The sequence below is a fragment of the Rhinopithecus bieti genome, unplaced genomic scaffold (assembly GCF_001698545.2).
Source record: "Rhinopithecus bieti isolate Rb0 unplaced genomic scaffold, ASM169854v2 scaffold_2436, whole genome shotgun sequence".
NCBI classification, from domain to species: Eukaryota; Metazoa; Chordata; class Mammalia; order Primates; family Cercopithecidae; genus Rhinopithecus; species Rhinopithecus bieti.
In genome coordinates, this window is record NW_016803676.1 from 151929 (window position 1) to 172593 (window position 20665).

General features: G+C 37.5%; 1 protein-coding gene across 2 annotated transcripts in view; it reads left to right on the forward strand.

The window, feature by feature from the left end:
• The window catches only part of MDFIC2 (MyoD family inhibitor domain containing 2), a 120931-nt gene extending 101860 nt beyond the window's left edge, over positions 1–19071 (forward strand). For both annotated transcript variants that reach the window (XM_017849573.1, XM_017849582.1), the window contains 2 exons: positions 9215–9436; positions 18812–19071. In XM_017849573.1, coding sequence (XP_017705062.1) covers positions 9215–9436; positions 18812–19071 — 482 coding nt within the window. The remainder of the gene's footprint in view (positions 1–9214; positions 9437–18811) is intronic.
• The last annotated feature ends 1594 nt before the right edge of the window (positions 19072–20665 follow it).

Sequence of the window (20665 nt, forward strand, 5' to 3'; positions counted from 1 at the left end):
ACCAGATATTTACATTTTGTGAAACAAATACAACAATGTGTTAAAATGGTAGCTTTATAGATTTTAATTTATTTGTATCATTTTGTATTCTTCACAGTTTTACAGATATCAATGCAAATGTTGCATTCAAATCAAAATAAAATACCAAGATGTGTTTTACCACAAAAGACAGAAATTTATAGACTTTTACTAGGATCAGTTGGTCTACAGAGAATGTGGAAGGAGGACCACTGGGATGTGCTCAGAAAACCTCCCGTAAGGATGGGTCCATTGTCAACCGAAAACCAAGACACCCCACCTTTGGTCTGTCAGGTCATCAGTTGGCTGAAATTTGTTTGTTTGTTTGTTTGTTTGTTTGTTTCTGCCAGGCACTATGCTAAGTTCTGAGAAATTGAGCTACATGGCTTATGTATTTCCTCAAGGAGTTCCCAACAGAAAGGAGAGGAGAAATACATTCACAATTAACCACAGTATTATAAACTAAACTAAGGGCTCTAGTGAGGATATCAACCTGGATTTCTGGGGGCTCCCAAAGGAAACAATTTTGATTGGAGATGCAGGGGACAGTTGTAGGAGGCTTCTTACAGTGGGCTTTGAGGGGTAAGTTTGGAAAAAGCAGTTATTAGTTATCAAATAGGAATTCTGGGTTTGAACCTACATACAAAGTACCTGCTAATCAAATACCAGCAGGATCAATTAACCTGGAGAGGAGTAAGTCAGAAGGGACAAAGCAGTTTTATTTCAGAAAGTATCTCAAGCTCATATCAGAGTGCTTGGTTTCTGAAGCAGTTTGGAAATGCAAAGTCTGACTGCTGTAGGAATTAGAAGACATAAGTTCAAGTACTAGCTGTGCCCCTTACCAGCGGGGTAATCTTGGGCAGACCACTAAAATCTCTGACCCTCTATCCGTTTCCTCATTCATGTAATAATGATAATAATACTTTGCAAAACTGTTGTGAGCTTCAAATGTGATAATGCACATAAGAGACTTTAAGTGACATTCAAATAGTTCGGATGAATAAATTGTGATGGTTTTAACATAATAGAGAATATTTTGAATAATTATGGTTTATTTTTAACATTTATATTTAAACACTGATAGTAAAAAATTGACTGTATATGTAATACCAATCATGCATGAGTTTATAGCCTGATTGGCTTCATTTATTTTTTCAGAGCCTTAAACCTATTACTAATCCAAGTGCATCAAACTATAAAAACTGCTAACCATTTTTTTTCTCGGATAACATAATCTTTATTTCTTGAGACACTTTTTACAAACATTAAACTGAAGGTAACTGCATAAAAATGAAATGGAGACTCATAATTGCAAACTGCTTTCATGTCTGAAGAAGATTCAACTATCTCTTAGGAGTCAATTGTTCCTTGTTATCAGCTTATGATCCAGCTATAAAAGTATATCACTTAGCCTATGTCTGTCTACAGGTGCAAAGTATAGTGGCGGGCAGAAAACTGAAGTAATTATCCACAATAGTTAGACCAAAAAAAAAAAAAAAAAAAAAGCCCACTTCAGCCCCAAAATTGAAGTTGCTTTGCAGGTGTCAGGGAAGCGTGGGGAGGGGCCATGCTCAGCCTTCTTCCCTCGTTCTTTTGTACTCTTTAATCCTTTTCACCTTGAACACTCACTTCTATTATTTCTGGAGGAATAATATACTTTAGCCTTTTCTCTCTTTTTAAAAAAGATTTACTAAGGCTGATTGAAAAGGCTTAAAATGTCCTCTTCTCATAGCCCTTGATAAACATTTCATCTAATGTTTCTTGAGGCAGGATTTTAGCTGAAGTGCTACAGAAGACAAATCAAAACAATGATTTATACAACTATGACTTTAACTTGAAAGTTTTTAAAGGACATCTTCCAACCAGAGCTGCCATTTGAAAATTAAAGAAAAAGTGTCAAATATATTTTATCTTATTTATCCTCCCTCCCAAATTAGATTTAATGAACCCAAGGTTTTGTCTTATCCAATCTGTCAGGATGTAGCAATTGAATACTCCATAGTTACTTATTTCCATTCATTTCAAAAAGGTGAGGAAATTTTAGAAGGCTTCATTCCTCAACTGGAGAAAATTATCCACTCAGCTTTATTACTCAGCTTTCAAAGAAGAAAATATGTTTTTCTTGAAAACATAGCTTCTTTGAGTATCAATCACCTTTTATTATGCTTTTCTCAATGTCAAGAAATCTTCATCTTCCTAATTTTGTTCTGTTTTCAGCCATTGTATGTTTTCAAATTTTACTCAATATAAAAATAATAGTGATCTACACATCTAAAAAATGATGATTCTGACCCTGGCTGATACTTTTCACCATGTTTGATCATGTTGAATGATTTCCTATATTTTATATATTGTATTATTACCTACCAAGCTGTGGAGAGTATAATCATATATTTTAACAACAAAAATCACTTCTAACATTTGAATGAACTTTACAAAATTTTCATACAAAGGAAAAAACTTTTTTTCTCTATACAGTGTCACTTCAATTAACTCCTTTTACTAACCACAATAATTTGTTAATGGTTTGGTAGCTTATACCTTGAAATGTCACTTGTCTGCCTTGGTCTGATTTCAGCCACGGATAATTACAGTACTAAATTCTAAGCTGGAGTATAGTTTAAATCCAAGGGAAAACATAATTCACCATTATAGCTTAAAAAAATGGTCTATACATTTGAAATATACACTCACTTTAAATGTTTTGGCCTAGAACTAAAATTAAAATCACCCTACCTTAAAGTCTTATGTAATAATTTCCATGTAGGCTTCTGGAGTTTACTGCTCACAAGAAAAACTTAGCAACAAGCTACCTGTTTCCATAGGCAACTTGGCAATAGAATTTGTAGGTTAAATGAGAATAAAAAGATCTACTCAGGAGGCTGAGGTGAAAGGATCATTTGAGCCCAGGAGCTCTAGTCCAGCCTGGGAACATATCAAGAATCTGTCTTTAAAAAGAAAAACAAAATAAATAGAGAGAGAGGAGGGAGAGAGAATGGAGGCCAGACATGGTGGCTCACCCCTGTAATCATAGCTCTTTGGGAGGCCAAGGTGGATGAATCCCTTGAGCCCAGGAGTTCAAGACCAGCCCAGGCAGCATGGTGAAACTGAGTCTCTGCACAAAATACAAATTAATAATAATAATAATAATAGAATAAGCTTGCCGTGTTGGTACATGCCTTTAGTGCTAACTACTCAGGAGGCTGAGGTGGGAGGATCACCTGAGCCTGGGAGGTTGAGGCTGCAGTAAACTGTGATTGCACCACCACCACTGCACTCCAGCACAGGTGACAGAGTGAGACACTGTCTCAAAAAAAGAGAGAGAAAATGGGAAAATATTCAGGTAATAGTGGGCCATTAATATTTGTGTGTGTGTGTGTGTGTGTGTTCATGATGTGTGTGTTTTGCTTTCTTTATGACTAATATTATCAGAAGAATATTGTCCAAAGTATAATTTTGATTATAATGCATAAGATATCTTGAAGAAAGTTGTCACTATATTCAGAGCCAATGACTTCAGAAAAAGAGTCCAGATGTGAGGGCAGAGAGGATTAAATCTGAGTGGTAGTAATGGAAATGAAAAAGCAGACATGGACTTGAGAGATGTTTAGTAGGAGGAATAAATAAGAACTTGTAAATGATTGGATGGAGGGATAGGGCCAAAGAATAGTTTTAAGCCCAGGGAACTGGAAAAATGACAATACAATAAAGACAAATTGAATTATGAATTCTCCAGGGATAGCCAGAGTTATCCAGTTTGGGGATATGAGGGGCTTAGTAGAAAGAGACATAATAATTGAAACGATTTTGCTAGTTACCCACATAAAATGTCCAATAGACAGTTACAAGTGTGAAACTGTAATTTGTGATGACTATGAGCTTCTTGAGGACTGAAACCATTTGTTGTTCTTCTCTGAATTCTGCAGTGGTTAGTGCAGTGCCAGGCATGTAGTTTATGCTTGGCAAATATTGCCTGCATCTCTGGCTGGCTAAAGATTTAGGGGCCAACTTCATAAAGAAATCAATGATGTTGTGAGTGTGGACAAATATGGCCTTTAAGGGTAGTGTAGGAAGAAAGAAACTAAGAGGACAAAGTCTTAAGGAACAAATACGTGGAAGGAGCTGGAAGAAAACAGAAGCTGATAATGGTCAGTCAAGGAATTACACCAGAGAGGGAGAAGGAAAGGACAAAGTAAAAGAAAAGACAAAGGGAAGGGAAGGGAGAAAGAAAAGCAGAAAGGAAAGAAAAGGAAAAAAGGAAGGGAAAGAGAAGGGAAGGGAAGGGAAGGGAAAGGAAGGAAAGAAAAGGAAAGGAAAGGAAAGGAAAGGAAAGGAAAGGAAAGGAAAGGAAGGGAAGGGAAGGGAAGGGAAGGGAAGAAAAGGAAAGGAAAGGGAAGGAAAGGGAAGGGAAGGGAAAGGAAAGGAAAGGGAAGGGAAGGGAAGGGAAGGGAAGGGAAGGAAAGGAAAGGAAAGGAAAGGAAAGGAAAGGAAAGGAAAGGAAAGGAAAGGAAAAAGGGAAAGGAAAGGAAAGGAAAGGAAAGGAAAAAGGGAAAGGAAAGGAAAGGAAGGGAAGGGAAGGAAAGGAAGGGAAGGGAAGGGCAAAGGGAAGGGAAGGGAAGGGAAGGGCAAAGGGAAGGGAAGGGCAAAGGGGAGGGAAGGGCAAAGGGAAGGGAAGGGCAAAGGGGAGGGAAGGGAAGGGAAAGGCAGAAAGGAAGGGAAAGGAAAAAGGAAAAGGAAAGGAAGGGAAGGGAGAAAGGAAAAGGAAAAGAAAAAAGAAGGGAAAGGAAAATGGGAAAAGAAAGGAAAAAACAAGAATAGAATCAGCGGACCTAGAGAAGAGGACATAGTGGTTATTTATCATTTGAATGCTTTTATCTATAAAGACTCAAATGAGAGAAAACACGGACGCAAAAATTACAAAGTCACATTTAGTGATCAAAAATGAAAATCATTAAAACGTTTTCTTAATAACTTAGAGTAAATAAATTAATAGCTCCTGTCACATTGATTCATCCGTTGCATGTGGGTACTCAATAAATGTTAATTGAATTAAAGTAATAACATTTGCTCAACAATAATAAAAACTTAATTAGCTGTCTCTCTCTCTTTTCTCTGACTTAAGTTTATGTCCATTCGTTCTTGCAATTACCTGTAGCCCAAACATGAATTTTCTATTTCACTGATGTTTAAGATTCACTTTAATTTTTTTCTAAGAAATATAGATGAGCTTCTATTTTGTCCTAATTTTGGTTTGTTTTAACTATTGGTAAAAAAATTATTTTCTCTAAGTTAATGTCAAGAACTATGAATAACATCCCAAATATAGTTTCACAAGTTCCTTATTTAACTCTAAAATAATTTTCTCTACAGAAGAAGTGATACTACTTTTTTATGTTTCTCCTTTGAGCTTATGCTACTTTGTAGTACTTTGGGTGCGATGTCAAATGATACCATAAAGGAAGGAATCTGAATGTGATGAAATTATTGTTAGCATCATCTATAAGAGATGGAAGATGTCAGTAACATTCACCCAAAAATTGTGACTCACTTCAGATGTCAGAATTCTGGTTTGAACAGACTGGGTTCTCAAATGTGTGCATGTCAGATGACTTTCTAATGAGCAACAGATAGTTCCCACTGAGGAATGAAAAAAAATAAAAATATAAACAGAGATATAGAATTAAAATAACTTTATGAATGGCAGTTTAACTTCTCCATAAAATTCTCTCAGTACAAGCCTAGTGTGCTCCAAATGGTTGCTTAATGTAGCACACTACTTACATTCAAAATGCTATACTTAAAATTGTCACAAAATTAAAAAGAGAATCATATACCACTTGGCTGTATACTGTATTCTCCGCATGTTCTTACATTCCAGTAACCTCTATCCAACTTTTTTTTGTTACTGAATTACTTTGTGCAAAAGCAATTTAAATTACATGCAGCCTGACTACGTGTGATAATTTGAACTGATTGTTAATTAATTCTGTTAAGTAAATAGCTGCTGCAATCTCCATACTCATCAAGGTCTCGTTATCTATCAGCTCTTTCTGAGCTGCTCTCTAATGTATGGGATAAAGCAGCTGTAACAGAACAAGCAGGATTCCCTGAGTGTGCAAAGAAGGTAGTTTTGCTTTGCAAAGACTGCTTAGGGAAAGGCGAGTGTGTAAAACTCAGCTATTTGCAAGGCTCGATTTTGGGCAGGTGACACATCGCAGTATTTAGGGTGAGAAGGTTTTGCTGATGTGCATTCTCAGTAGTTAGGAAGGAGGGATAAAAGCTAAGAATAGATTAGAGAAAATATTGCATAATATAAAAGGGAAAAGGACAAGCACAAAGCTTTTGGAATCCACCAGGCCTAGATTTGAATCTCAGTTCTACTACTGAATAAGGAGGAGGCCTTGGACAATTTACCTAAATAAACTCTGTAAGCCTTGGTTACCTTCATTCATCTGCTAACTGGGGATACCCATTCATACATTTCCCATCTGTTCAAGGAGGCTAACAATATCTACCTCCTAGAGTCTTTGTGATGCTTAAGTTCAATAAGGCATATAAGTGGTAACATAGAACTTGACATAAGATACATGCCACGCTGTGTGTGTTCGTGTGTGTGTGTGTAAAGCAGTGGTTTTCAACCAGGATGATTTTTGTCCCACAGGGGAAATGCAGCGATATCTACAAACATTTTTCATTGTCATGAGCTAAAGGGTCAGGTGCTACTAGCATCTTGTGGATAAAAGACTATGATACCACTAAACATCCTACAATCTCTCCATACCAGAAAAATATCTGGCCCAAAATATGGATGCTGCTCTTAGTGTTCTAAGACATCATTTGAATGTCCATCTATCTCCAATATTAACTGATTACTGGATGCTTTGATACCCAAGTAAGAAAAATAAACTAATTATGATTTTCATCATCACCGTCATCATCATCATTATATCATTGATTTGGTGAATCCCTCTGGGGTTAGAGGAAGCCTAGTGTTCTCTCATCCGTAAGGCTGATTCCACTTCAATATTCAATACTACATTAATTGCTTTCAACAATAGATGTTTTCTTGAATCCCTATTTCTGCCAATCCTTTTTATGGTGGATGAAACCACAACCAAGAAATTTAAAGCCAGCACATAAAAGGAAGAGAATAGAAATTAAACATTGTTGAAAACCAAGGCTGTTTGGAGGATCAGAAAGAGACAAAAATGACCTAAGACAGTTGTGTATACTAGACTGATAGTTCTGGTGCCAGTTAGGAGTCTTCGGAAAGCAACCATCTTAAGATCAGTTTCTGAAAATCACTGATGCACAGGTCAGCGGGCTGTTCTCTCTCTTTCTCTAGTCTCAAATGCAGAAGATCCCTGGCATCGTGATTCCCAAACTTGTCTACATGTTAGAATCACCTGAGGAGCTTCAAAAATTCTCCCGTCCCACCAAGGATTGTGATTTAATTGGTCTCCTGAAGAGGAGAATACAAGAGCTTTAAAAATTCTGAATTTTAAAAGATTTCCCGGGTGATTCTACTCTGCAGAAAAGTCTAGAACCCATTGCCTTAGAAGGCAGAACACAGTAGACATTTCCATTGGCCCTAAACTAAGAAACAACCTTGGAAGGGAAATAAAGATGGACTTGGCAAGAATATGTTTCTTGCACTGAGCTGCATAAGCATGGTAAAATCAAACCAGGTTGCCAACTTTATTATTAATTTCAGTCACTCAATGAGCATTACCGAACCAACAAGGCATTGTGTTAACAATGGTAATGCAATTCCCAAAGACACCTCTTGACCACCTCCCAATTGTGCCACCAAACCATGAGGACTGTTGCTTGTTCAGGTTTTAAGTTGTTCCTGGGCAGCATGAGCCTGTAAGGAAGTTATAAATTAACTGCACCATGACCCAGTCTGGTCCTCTCTGACATGATTTTATGATATGCTTACACTTCTCAATCCTGTAACTTACAGTTATTTCTTTGATGATTTGTTTGATGCTCATGAAGGTCAAGGTCCGTGCCTGTCTTAGTCATCCGTCTATCCCCAGTATACAGCCCAGCGCCTGTTGCAGAGCAGACTCTCAATCATTACGTGGCAGGAGAATGCATACAGTTGTCCCTCAGTGTCTGAGGGGACTTGGTTCCCGGACTCTACAGATATCGAAATTTTCAGATGCTCAAGTCCCTAACATAAAATGATGTGGTATTTGCATATAACGTATGCATATCCTCCCATATACTTTACTTGACCTTTAGATTATTTATCATACCTAATACTATGTAAATGCTATGTAAGTGGTTGTTATACTGTATTGTTTTTTATTTGTGTCATTTTTGTTGTTACATTGTTATTTGGGGAGATTTTTCTGAATATTTTCTATCTGTGTATCTAGGATTTGTTGCATCGGGGATGTGAAACCCACAGATATGGAGGGCCAACTGTACAGGAGATGTAAAATACATGGAACACTTGGGGTTTCTCAGCCTTCTCTATGGCTCCCCAAACCAGAATCTCAGTCAAGAACTTTGCTGGAAATTCCCTGAACATCTCTAACTATTGTGCCAGACAGTTACGTGGAAATAAAGCATGTTCCCAAGAAGCATACCCCCAAAGCCATACAAGTTACCACCTGAATAGGAACTTAAATACCAAGGCAGAGAAAGCCACCGTGAGGTTATGAGGACAGAAGCAGGAATGAGCTTATAGACTATTCATTCATATGCATTTTTCTTTTTAGAGAGGAGGAAAATGAGGTTTGTAAAAACAAAGTAATAAAGTGACTTGATTGAGATCATATGAATAACTCAGCAGTATTGCCCACCATATGAGATCCTTATCCTGCTCTTCAGATTAATAATACACTATGAGAGGAGCCTGGCAATGTACTATGAGATTTTGTTGATCTAAGTGAATGAATTGCTTGATTCTCCCTATTTATCACCAAAAAAAAAAAAAGTAGAAATAAGTGTCACAAATTACCATGATAAGTAAAGTTTGCAATGTCTATAAAATTTTATAATGATTGCACTCTTCTTTCTTATATTTTTATTCAAAATTGTCTTGCTCAATAATATTTTATTCTTTTTCTTAAGACTCTAATCTTAGAAAAGTCAAATGTGAAAATTTCTGCAAATGTCCATTCTTAGGTCACTAGGTCACATATAGTGGGTTTCTGTATGTGTTTTTTCTTTTTTCGTCTAGATACGCAACTCACAAATGAAAAGCATGCAGATGAGAAACCCATTAATGCTATCATTATAAATTCAGTATCTGAATTCAATATCACAGATGGACCAGCCAAGGAAAACCCCAATGAGAAAAAACTGTCAGAATCCAGCACATCACTGTCCTCCCTTGAAGAATGCCAAACAACATTTTCTTACCTCCAAACTGATACTTCAGTTCATCACAGAGACACTGATGGTATGTTTCTCAGAATTCAAACCATCTCTAAATAAAGCTCCCAACCCCCATCCCCTGTAAAATCATCACATATGCTGTTAGGAAAAAAAAAGTCTTTATGAATATTAAACAGGAAGACTGATTTGAAAACTCTGGTGAATGACATATGTCAAGGTCACTTTGCAGTTATGAGGCGCTTGGCAGATTGTTTGCTCTCAAAGCTGGGAATCGGAGGCAGCATGTTTTAAATAGCTGGGGTGGGACATAATCTTCTTGCTATGGGGCTATGAGGCGGATAAAGAAAAATGGAAAACTTCTTTCTCTCCTCAGATATGGAACTATTCAGTCTATACCTGTAGTCAGGGAGAAGAAGGCAGAGAGAAATAGTATTAAAATGCTGAAAATATATAAGTATAGACAGCATAAAAAATTAAGATGCTTACCTCAGCAATCTATGAGAAAGGAGTGGTTCCCCTGGGTATTATCCCTAGACATTCTGATCAGTGCAAACCTAGACCCAACCATCCCTATATATGATATAAAGGGTACGTTTCATTTGCAAAGCCAATTTCAAATTGATTAGGTGATAAATAAACAATCAGCCAAACAAAGTTCAAAATTGTGGACTCCACACCAAGATATGGAATTTTACTCAGGTTAACTTTGCAATGACCTTTACAGGAGACAAACCATTCAATAATTTTGTAGTGTTCAGTATCTACATTTGCATTTAAAGAAAGTCTGGAGTTTCTCAAAGGAAAATGTAATAAGGTATGGTTTCTGGTCTACATTTAAATTCATATTTACTTTTTGAAAATAAGAAAAAAGATTAAATAAACTTTGAATAACAGCACCTTTGGAATCACACCAGTTTCACTTCTGCCTCTGAAGTCTGTTAACTGTATAGTACTGGGCATGTTTTTTAAATTTACCATCTCTGAATTTCAGTCTCTGATTATATGATAACCCCATGGGATATGTTGGGGATCAAATAAAATAACATGTATAAAGTACCTAGTACAAAAGTTGGTACACAGTAGGTACTCAATTTCAGCCATGATTGTGATTACAATTTTGGAAAGTAAGGAAGGTTTCTAACACATGCTATGTATGTGGTATCTTGTGCACATGTTGTCATGAATGCTTTAGGACAGAAACTACAGGCTTAATTGCCTGTAGTTGCCTGCGGATAATATGATACTAAGTAGGCTGGAAGTAAACAATAGGAATTGGTGAGGACTATGGCAAGCTGGAGAGCGCATGGCTCATCTAAAGGTCACTACCTCAACACAGTATCAGCTGATTGTTGCCAGAAGGAAATACAGGGCCAGAGTTGCCAGATATTGAAGTTTCCAAGAAATTCCAGAGACCAGAAGTGTTATGTAAAATTTCTAAGTTTTCCAGTGTTGATCATTACTTGTATTTATTTTACAAAGCTCAAGATACTCCCAACAACACATCATTGGGCCAACTTTGACCTGTAGCTATCAGATTATGACTCTGAATTCAGGATGATACTCAAGTCTCTAGCTTTGGTAGAGATTAATCCCAGTCAAGAAAACGTAACAGCAGAGAGGCCTCTTTAAAAGCATCTTGATGCTACAGAATTTTATCAAATTTTACCAGGAATGTGTGGATGCTGCTTATCATGTGAATAATTGAATTAAGTTAAATCCCAGAACTGGGAATTGCCATTGTACATATCCCTACAGTGAAACATACTTTCCCCCCACAATCACTGTGATCTGACCTATCAGGGATACTGGAGGAATAAGAGGGGCCAAGCCAACTAGCATGACACCCGAACTCTTGTATTCTCAGGAAAGGGTCCAAATCACTACTTCATTAAAATGGCAACTGACACCCAAGAGCCTCACGCAAAAGATAGCTGACTACTCTTCATTCAAAGAGCAAAGGAGATCCATGAAGATAATTAAATTAGATTATTTCCAGGAAATTCAGGTTGTAAGCTGACCACATAGGTGATAGTCCACTTGTCTTTTCCTCCCGTGTGAAAATCTCCCCAGTGAAGTAAGAGCTTTTGGCACCCGGATGAAAGAGAAAGGAAAAGAAGTCAGCCTAAGACCCCCAAAGAGTGATAAAAAACTCTTATTATCCTAAACAGCAAACATCAAGGAAATCAAGAGTTAAGTCAGACTCACTCCATTTTAGAGAATTTTTGATAGTAATTGTAATTAATTTAAGGATGCAGAAATTGAGAGCTGGGGTCATTGTTCGTACCGAGATAAATACAGAAATATCTTTCAGGAACAGCAGGGAAAACAGAAGGGAAAAGAGAATATTGCATCCACTTTCATGTAGTTTGTGGCTAATTTATTTTCGAATGTATAAATGAGTGCATAGGAATAGATGCTTAATTGCTAATATCTATTATTTATATACATTGCCCCACTTAAAACAGGATGGAAAAGCCTCACACATGCAGATTTTGTAAAATGTGTTACATCCATTAGCACAGTTCATGGTGTGTGCTCTGATGGGAATTTAAAAGGATCTTTACTGCACATCACACACTGTGTGCTGAAACATTACTTTATTACTAAATTGTGGTTCATCATGTGTGGTCCCTTTCCTGAATAAAATGGAAAGTGTCCAGAGGACTATCCGTGTCCCCACTTCTGTTTCTGCAATCTTCTGATTGTGAAAGCTTCTCTGTGGATAAGAAAACCAGAAATATACATGATATTAGAAAACAGTCCCCTTAAAAATAATCCTGAGAATATACCTAATTGATGTATAATTTTGAATTTGAGGCATCTCATCCAGGTGGAAGAGGAAAATCATAAATACAAGATACCTCAAAAGAATAGTCTTAATTACACCATGGACTACTGAATAAAATGATTGCATTTTCTACACTGTAAATTTCATACAATTAAATGCACTAGTGTCACCTTATAAAATGTTTCAATTTTATAATTATTTCAGTTCATTTGCTCAGAAAAAAACATAAGCACAAATTTACTTAGTATCACCGAAATCTAGTCATTCTAGTTCTAAAGAACTGACTTGAGTGTTAGTTGTGCTTGTCTGAACTTAAATAGATCTTGACATATTTAAGTAGCTATTAAAATTGATAACATCAGGGATGATACCCCAGCTAGAGAAAGGCATTCAATCACTCTTTATTTATTCCCATTCTACATTACAGACATTTTTTTAAAGAACTCAATGTGGGGGAGTGGGAACCGATTTTTATACTTTTGGAAACTTTTAGTAATCAGTGGATTCATTGTGTCATGAATCTCATTATGATGCTGAATTCTCTGTGATAGCATATTAGTGTATTAAAATACTGGCTTTCGGCTGGTATAATGTTGGCTCTTTTCTTTTTCTTTGCTTTGAGGAGGAAGAGGAAGGATTGTGATTTGTCTGGGGTCACTTCCGGGAGAACGATTCTTGCCGCTTAGGATAAGGAGTCCTGGGGTAGCAGGAGGTGTGCTTCAGCAGCTCAGAAATGCTTCAGGAACTACTGGAACTACTGTGGTTGCTCTTATCCCTCCCACCTCCTAACCATGGGCACCATGATGGCAAGATCCAAAGTTGGGAGGGCAGAATCAGGGAGTGCAGGACCGCAGCCATAAGGCGCCCCTCAAATACACTTGTGGAACCTCATTGCATTGCCATCTTTTCCAGTCTAATTAAAGATGATGCTTTCTAGTGAGAGAGATTCTCCCTCCTAATTAGCCAGTCCCCAGTTGTATATTTAACACCTCTGGAAGCTGTGTTAATTCTTCAGTGTCATTAGGGTATCACTCTGCACATCATGGCCTCCATGTCCTAAAGGTGCCCCGGGGTGTAGAAAGGAAATGAACCCCAAGGGGGTTTTTGTCATGGCTTTTTGCTCCCAGCGAAACACCACTGTTGACTGTGCAGCCTGCAGGTCTCTGATCCATCTTAAACCTTCTTTAATTCAGGTTTAAGGAAGCAAAGCCAGGTAGGCACTTCAATAGCAGTGATTAGAGCCTCTGCCAGGATGCCAGGTGTTCTATAGAGGAGATTTAATATGCAAAGAACTTGTGACAAAGAGCAGAAAAGTCAAATACAGTGAACAGTAAGCCATCCAGACGTTAGCAACAACAAGAAGCCTCTCCCACCTCTTCCTTTCGTCCCACCGGACTCCTAGTGCACTGGTATGAACTTGGAGACCACTAGTACTAATTGTTGTCAGACAGACTACTAGTCACTAACCACTATCAGATAGAGCACTAGTTACTAACCGTTATCAGATAGACTACGAGTCATAACCACTATCAGATAGAGCACTAGTTACTAACCGTTATTGGAAAGACCACTAGTCACTAACCACTATCAAATAGGCCACTAGTCACTAACCGTTAGCAGATAGACCACTAGTCACTAACTGTTATCAAGTACACTACTAGTCACTAACCATTACCAGATAAACCACTAGTCAGTCACCAATCACTGTCAGATAGACCACTAATCACTAACCACTGTTAGACCACTAGTCACTAACCACTATCAGATAGACCACTAGTCACTAACTACTATTAGACCACAGTCACTGCCATTAGCCAGAGCCACAGAGGGAAGATATACATTCAGAGAGAGATGAAAGCAGAGAGAAGATAAAACCACTGCCTAAGACACCACCCAAAGCAAAGAGCAAGAGAAGTACCCTGAATTTTCTCTTCCTCCCATCTTGCAGGTTCCACTTACTGCCTTCTATTGGCTGAATCTAGACAGAAACCACTAAGGGCAACTGGAAAATGTTCTTTGCCAGTCTTGGGAATCCAGCACAGAGGAGGGCAAGAGGAGGGAATGGAGAGGGAAGCAGGCCATCAAGAAGCCGGCAGTGGCCTGTGCCATGCTCAAGTGTGTCAGAAGGAAACTGGGAGCATATTATGGAAGACAGGTTGGCTTCCTAGTTAAAAACTATGGAGGAGTCAGTCTGGATTCAAATTACAGTGCCACAATAGCCTGTGTTTCCTGGGGCATGCCTTTAAACACTCTTTATCTCAGTTTCCTCATCCATAAACAGGGATCATAATAGTACTCAACTCAGGGTTATTTGGAGACCTGCGTAAGCTGTATGTGGAGGCCTGCACAAAATTTGTAATAGTGAAGACATGGAATCAAACTAAATGTCCATCAATGATAGACTAGTTAAAGAAAATGTGCTACATATACACCATAGAGAACTACACAGCTGTAAACAAAAACAAGATCACATCCTTTGCAGGAACATGGATGGAGCTGGATGCCATTATCCTTAGCAAACTAGCACAGAAACAGAAAACCAAATACCACATGTTCTCACCTATAAGTGGGAGCTAAATGATGAGAACACATAAACACAGAGAGGGGAACGACACACACTGGGGCTTATTGGAGGGTGGAGGGTGAGAGGAGGGAGAGGATCAGCAAAAATAACTATTGGGTACTAGACTTAATACCTGGGTGATGAAATAACCTGTCTAATAAACCTCCATGACACAAGGTTACCTATATAGCAAACCAGCACATGACCCCTGAACTTAATAAATGTTTTAAAAAAAAGAATTTAAATAAGTTTTTAAAAAGTTACAAAACAAAGGTTCTAAATAAAGAAGGAGAAGAGAAATAAACACCCCCCAAAAAAGTATAGAGGGCTATAGACTGGCTTTTGGCAAAATAGTTGACACATATAACAGTGGGATAGAGACCAAAGGCTTTGGATCCAGAAAGACTTAGATTTGAATCTCTGCTCTACAATCTTACAGTTGGGAGGATTTAGTACAGTCAGAAACAATCTCTGAACCTTAGTCCTTGCATCTAAAAAATGAGGACTACAATATTTACTTGTTAGAATCATTCATTGATTTAGTCAGTCAACCAGAGAGAGATATGGTTTTTTGCCTCTTGCAACGTAGATTCTAGTAGGAGGAGGTAACAAACTAATTTCATGCCATCCTATGGTCAGTGCTATGAAGAAAAAATAAAACAGATTGCTGTGAGAGTTTCAGCAAGGATGTGATTTAGAGGGAAGGTGTTTGAAGCTAAAAACTTAAAGGTTTGAATAGGAGTTGGGTGAAGTTGGGGAACAGGAGGGTGTGCAATGCAGGCAAAAACACGGCTTGTGCAAAGACCCTGAGCCAGGTGCATTCCAAATACTGCAATTTAGTCAGTGTGGCTGGAGTGCTGTGAGTATGAAGTAAGTAGAGTAGGTCAAGAAGTCAGAGAAACAGGCAGGAATCCAATCATGCAAGGGCTTGTAGGCTAAGGCAAGGATTTGGCACTTTTCTCTAAGGGGAGAGTGAGTTGTTTACATTCAGAATTAAAACTATCGAAGGAGCTGATGAATTTGAAGTGGGCTGGTGTGGAAGCAGAGTGTCCTTGCCAGGAGGCTATTGCTGTTGACCTGCTGGTGGCTGATGGCGGCCAGAGCTAAGATGGTGGCCCTGCAGGTGGTGAGCAGCTTGTGGATTTTGAATACGAATTTGAGGTGGAATCAGCAGCACTCAGCAATGAATTGCATGGGAAAGGTATGATGAGGAAAAGCAAAATGACAAAGAATGACTACCAGGTTTCTGCCGAATTCATCTGGGTGTTCAGGAGCCATCCATAAAAGAAAATAGGAGGAGGAACAGATTCGTAGGACCGGGGAGTGAAAGATCCAAAATGCAGTTTGGCCTTGGTAAGTGAGACGTTTTGAAGACGTTGCAGAAGGGATGTGTGGCAGGCAATAGCCTATATGGTACACATTTTTGGATGGGCTGAGAAGGGGTGCAAATCACAGGATATGACTTTGAATATCACATTTATTAAACATTAAATCCCCAGGAAATAGTGCAGGCAAAGAAAAATATACTCATTCAGGACAAGAGGAAATCCAACACTCTTTTCAAACAGTTGCAAATTTTCCCCTGAACTGCTTGTGCAAACAAAAATTGGCCATATGCAAAACAGTTTTACCTGCTCATGTAGAACTATTTAACATGCCTTTTAGGAAAAGTGTGGAACACACTTGAAAGTTCGGAAAAATCTGTTTTCAATTCATTAATGTTACCATGTTGTTTTGGGCAAGAGACTCTGCCTTTTAAAACCAAATAAAAGAACTGACTTAGAAACAGAAAAAAAAAAAAAAAAAAATGGGCTCTATTCTCAAGTGCAAAATAGGTGGGTAGAAGGAAACAAGTGCCAATTTGGCCAAAGGATTAAGCCAAAGCTTTTTTTTTTCTTTTGTAAATAAAATCTACAGTATACATCAGAAGACGAGACCTCCAGAGTCTGCCAACTTGAGGAGACATTGGCAAGAGCAATTGAACCAAAAGGTTGTACACTCTCAGGAAATTACAAGACCACTTTACAAACAGGTCCTTCACACTCTGATAGGAAACACCAGCTCCTATCCTTAAGGTCACCTGCATTCCCACCCTACTTAGCTCCAAAGCAAACTTTAAACCTTGCATGTATAAAGGACAGGATCCAGTGGACTCATTTTTATATGATCATAAGCTTGAGTAAGTTTCTTGAGCATTCAGCCTGAGGGATCACAGAGTATTCACTTGGAATATGATCTGCTGACAGCCTCTTCTTTTCCAGTGGCTGCTATAGCAGCGGTCTTCATATTGGTGAAACTCGGTGAGGTTGTATGTCCCTCATCTTTGACCATCTTTTCCTTTTCAGAAAAGCTTAGTTGAAACTGTCTATGTACTATTACTAACTTACTCTTGCATTTTTGTGGGCGGCTTGTGGTGACTTATGAGATATGGGAGAGTTGGTCACATGCTAAAAGCTGGCTCTAGGTGAAGAAAAATGCAGCATATTTGGCAAAGAGATGAGTATGTACACTGTAGAGGTATTGTGGAATCTGCTGCCTAAACTATAAATACTGAGTAATGGCCACAGCACCTGCAACAATATATGACAATTAAAGTAGTCATAACAGTCATGATGTGGTTCTTTACCACCATCTTTCTGGGAAGAAAGGAAGGGAAGGTAAGAGAAAGAGGGATGGAGAGAAAAAGAGGAAAGAAGAAAGATTTTTGTTTACCTGTATTCAAGACTCACCTTATAACTTTATATAGTGTTTTACAAGAAACCAAAGTGGCTTTCTTTAAAATATTTGTTCCTTTTCATAAGATGTTTCCATATTTTTCTTTCACTTACAGACTAATAATTATACGAATAATGAAAGAAAAGAGTTTTCTGGAAAATGAAAAGTAAATGAATAGGGCGATAAGAGCACTGATACTATAGGCAAAATCTCTTCCTTATGCTTATACACTCCCCATTGACTAAAGTCTGGAAACCAAAGTTATTAGCATTCTTATTGGGACAAATATAGTTCCTTATGAAAGTCAAACTTAAATCAATTAATAAGCCTATCTAGAGGAGAAATTTTTCTCCAATTCATGCTAGAATGTTACTTTCAATTATCAATAATCTTCAGATTACTGATTTTAATTAATTAGATAATATATCACATGAACACTTACCTACCCTTTTACAAAACACTCACACATTTTTTAGACTTTTTTAACTTAAAAAAAAGAAAAGTTATAGTTTTAACAAGAGAACTGCTACATCTTCTAACTAATTCCCTTTATGGAAACAAAAAACATAATAATCTATAACCCATCACAGCTGTTTGGCTAGAATTACCAATTGCCTTCAATGCCTTAGAGATACTTTCCAGATTTTTACAAGTCTGCGTAGTAAATTTTTAAACCAATTTTCTTAAAGAGGATTGATAAGATTTAAAACCTTTTAGGCATATGATGACGTATTACACTTAAACAACTTGAATATAAAATCAAGGCTTTACATAACTGGAGGGAAACGGAAACAGAGATTAAAAATAAAACACAACCCAAAAGCTGTGATTATTTTAAAAAGCATTTATATTAAGTTTTGAAATGTGCTTTTGCTTGCACTGGAATATGGGTGTGGCAGATTTATGGGAATCCATGTTGAAAAATAACAAAGCCTGATGATAAGAAACAGGGCATTTGTACAGTCTCTCCTTGTCCCCAGTCCTAATTGCTTCTTAAGCCCCAAGTATTTGGGGAGTCCCTGCAATTTTTCAGACAGTTGCAAGGTTTCCAAAGAGGTAGCTAATTGTGTGGCTTCCCAGAGCCTTGCAGGCAAAGTAAATAAAGGAGTTTAGAAAAGTGACAGCACTTTAAATAACCAGATTATGTCGAATCAATAGGAAATGTTCAGGAAGTTAATAAAGCAATTACTTAAGTACAGTCAGCACTGGCATGGGGGTGGGGGAGCTTGAGAGAAGAACGGTGTACATTACCTCTAATGTGGATAAATAATTAAGAGTTGGCTATCAAGTTATCAGGTATCCCAGCACACATGCCCGCCCTTCATAGACACCCCCAGATGTGCCACTATTAATTGGTCTTCTTCTTTAAACAGAGGAGTGTGCCTCCCTTATCCTCGCCTGTCTGTTTTGCCAGTTTTGGGACTGTCTCCTGATGCTCCCCGGCACGTGCGAAACAGTGTGTATCAAAGTGTGCTGCCCCTCTCACCGGTATCACCACACCTCGGATGAAAATCACTCTCGGAATGATTGCAACTGCAATTGTGACATGGACTGCAGCCTTTTTGAATCTTGCCACGAGACCAGCGAGTGTCTGGAACTGGCCATGGAGATTTCAGAAATCTGTTACCGCTAGTACAGGGAAGTAACCACATTCCGGCAGTCCTTTTGGCCACAGTGGGAAATTCCATTACAACAAGACTGATTTCCATGTGCTGAAATGTAAGGACTGTACACATTTCTTGGATGCTATAGGCCATTTTATTCTGCACCTGTCTAGGAAAGCTAGTATTGTCAACTCAGTGGTCTTATTCCAAATTTCACAACCGCATGGCTGACTGAAAAATAAGATTCTTGATCACATGTGATGAACAAATCTTAAATACCTCTTAAATGCCGTAGGTACAAGATGTTTCTTGACTATAAAATAGCATGTTAAGCCACTGCGTTATTGTACTCATCAGCTTGCATCACGGATTCAACCTCATTCACAAATTCAGGACAAATTAGTGCATTCTTTTAGAATTGACATATATTAGCTCGTCTTTCTAATGGACTCATGCATAAACATTATGTATTGTTGGTTATTATTAATAATGTATTGTATAACATCATTTTGTAATTAAAAATTTATTTATACAGTCTCTTAAAATTCACTTATATGTACAGTTTAGGTAGGAAAGGGAATTAAATGAATTAGAAACCATGTTCATGTAATTACAACAGATGTCTCTAAAACATCTCCAGTGAATTTTGAATATGGTGTACTTCAAGAGAGTACTATAATTCTAGACCATATTATTGTATGTCTATGACTATGTCATAACAGGTTATTCATATTCTTAATTTGTTACAGAAAGGCTGTTAGTTATTCTAACAAGCATAAATGAGAATTATGTGCAAGTTTCAAAAAAAAAAGATCCCAATCAATTCTTCACTTTCTTCATTTTTATTTGTCAGGTCCAATAAGCAACAGGATATTAAAACAGATTCAGTTCATTTTACAAAACTATCATTTGTATAGATACCAGAAAGAAATACACATTGAGGGTACTTATTCAGCACCAAGCTTCTTAATATGGCATGTGCATCAGAAACCATATGTTTTTCCTTGTCTGATAATTAAAGTGATCAATAATTATGTCAAGTACTTCTTTTACTTATTTTTTTTTAAGAAAAAGATGTGATATAGACTGGAAAGTGATGTTCGTCTCAAATAAGTTTAAACAGTTTGTGGTGAAAACACATCTAAGTTAAAGTTAGTTTGGAATCTTCTTTACTTTCTGTATAAACAATTCCATAGTCCTTGGGCAAATACATTGCTCATTACTTTGTGCTAAATTTCAATGGATATATCTTAATATTTTCATTGAATATAAAAAAGCATCATGCATGAGTAACCAAACAAAGAACACAAAAGTGAAATGGAGAGTTGAGGGAATTTTTTGTCTGTGATTTAAGGCAACAGCAATAACAAAAGAAAACTCCAAAATACCTGTTTTTTCCTGACTTAGGAAATTTCAGGAAAAATCACCATTTGCTTTATTTCTGCAGCAAATTAGCACATTTTTCCAATTTGAAGTAAATTCTCCCAAACATTGAAAACTATTCATCTTTTAAAAATATTTGTAAACTGCCTCTAAAAAGGCATTTAACCACTCTCAACTTGCTCCTGGCAGTGCAGTGCATCCATGGTTAATGCTGGCTTCATTCCTGTTTGATGATCATGT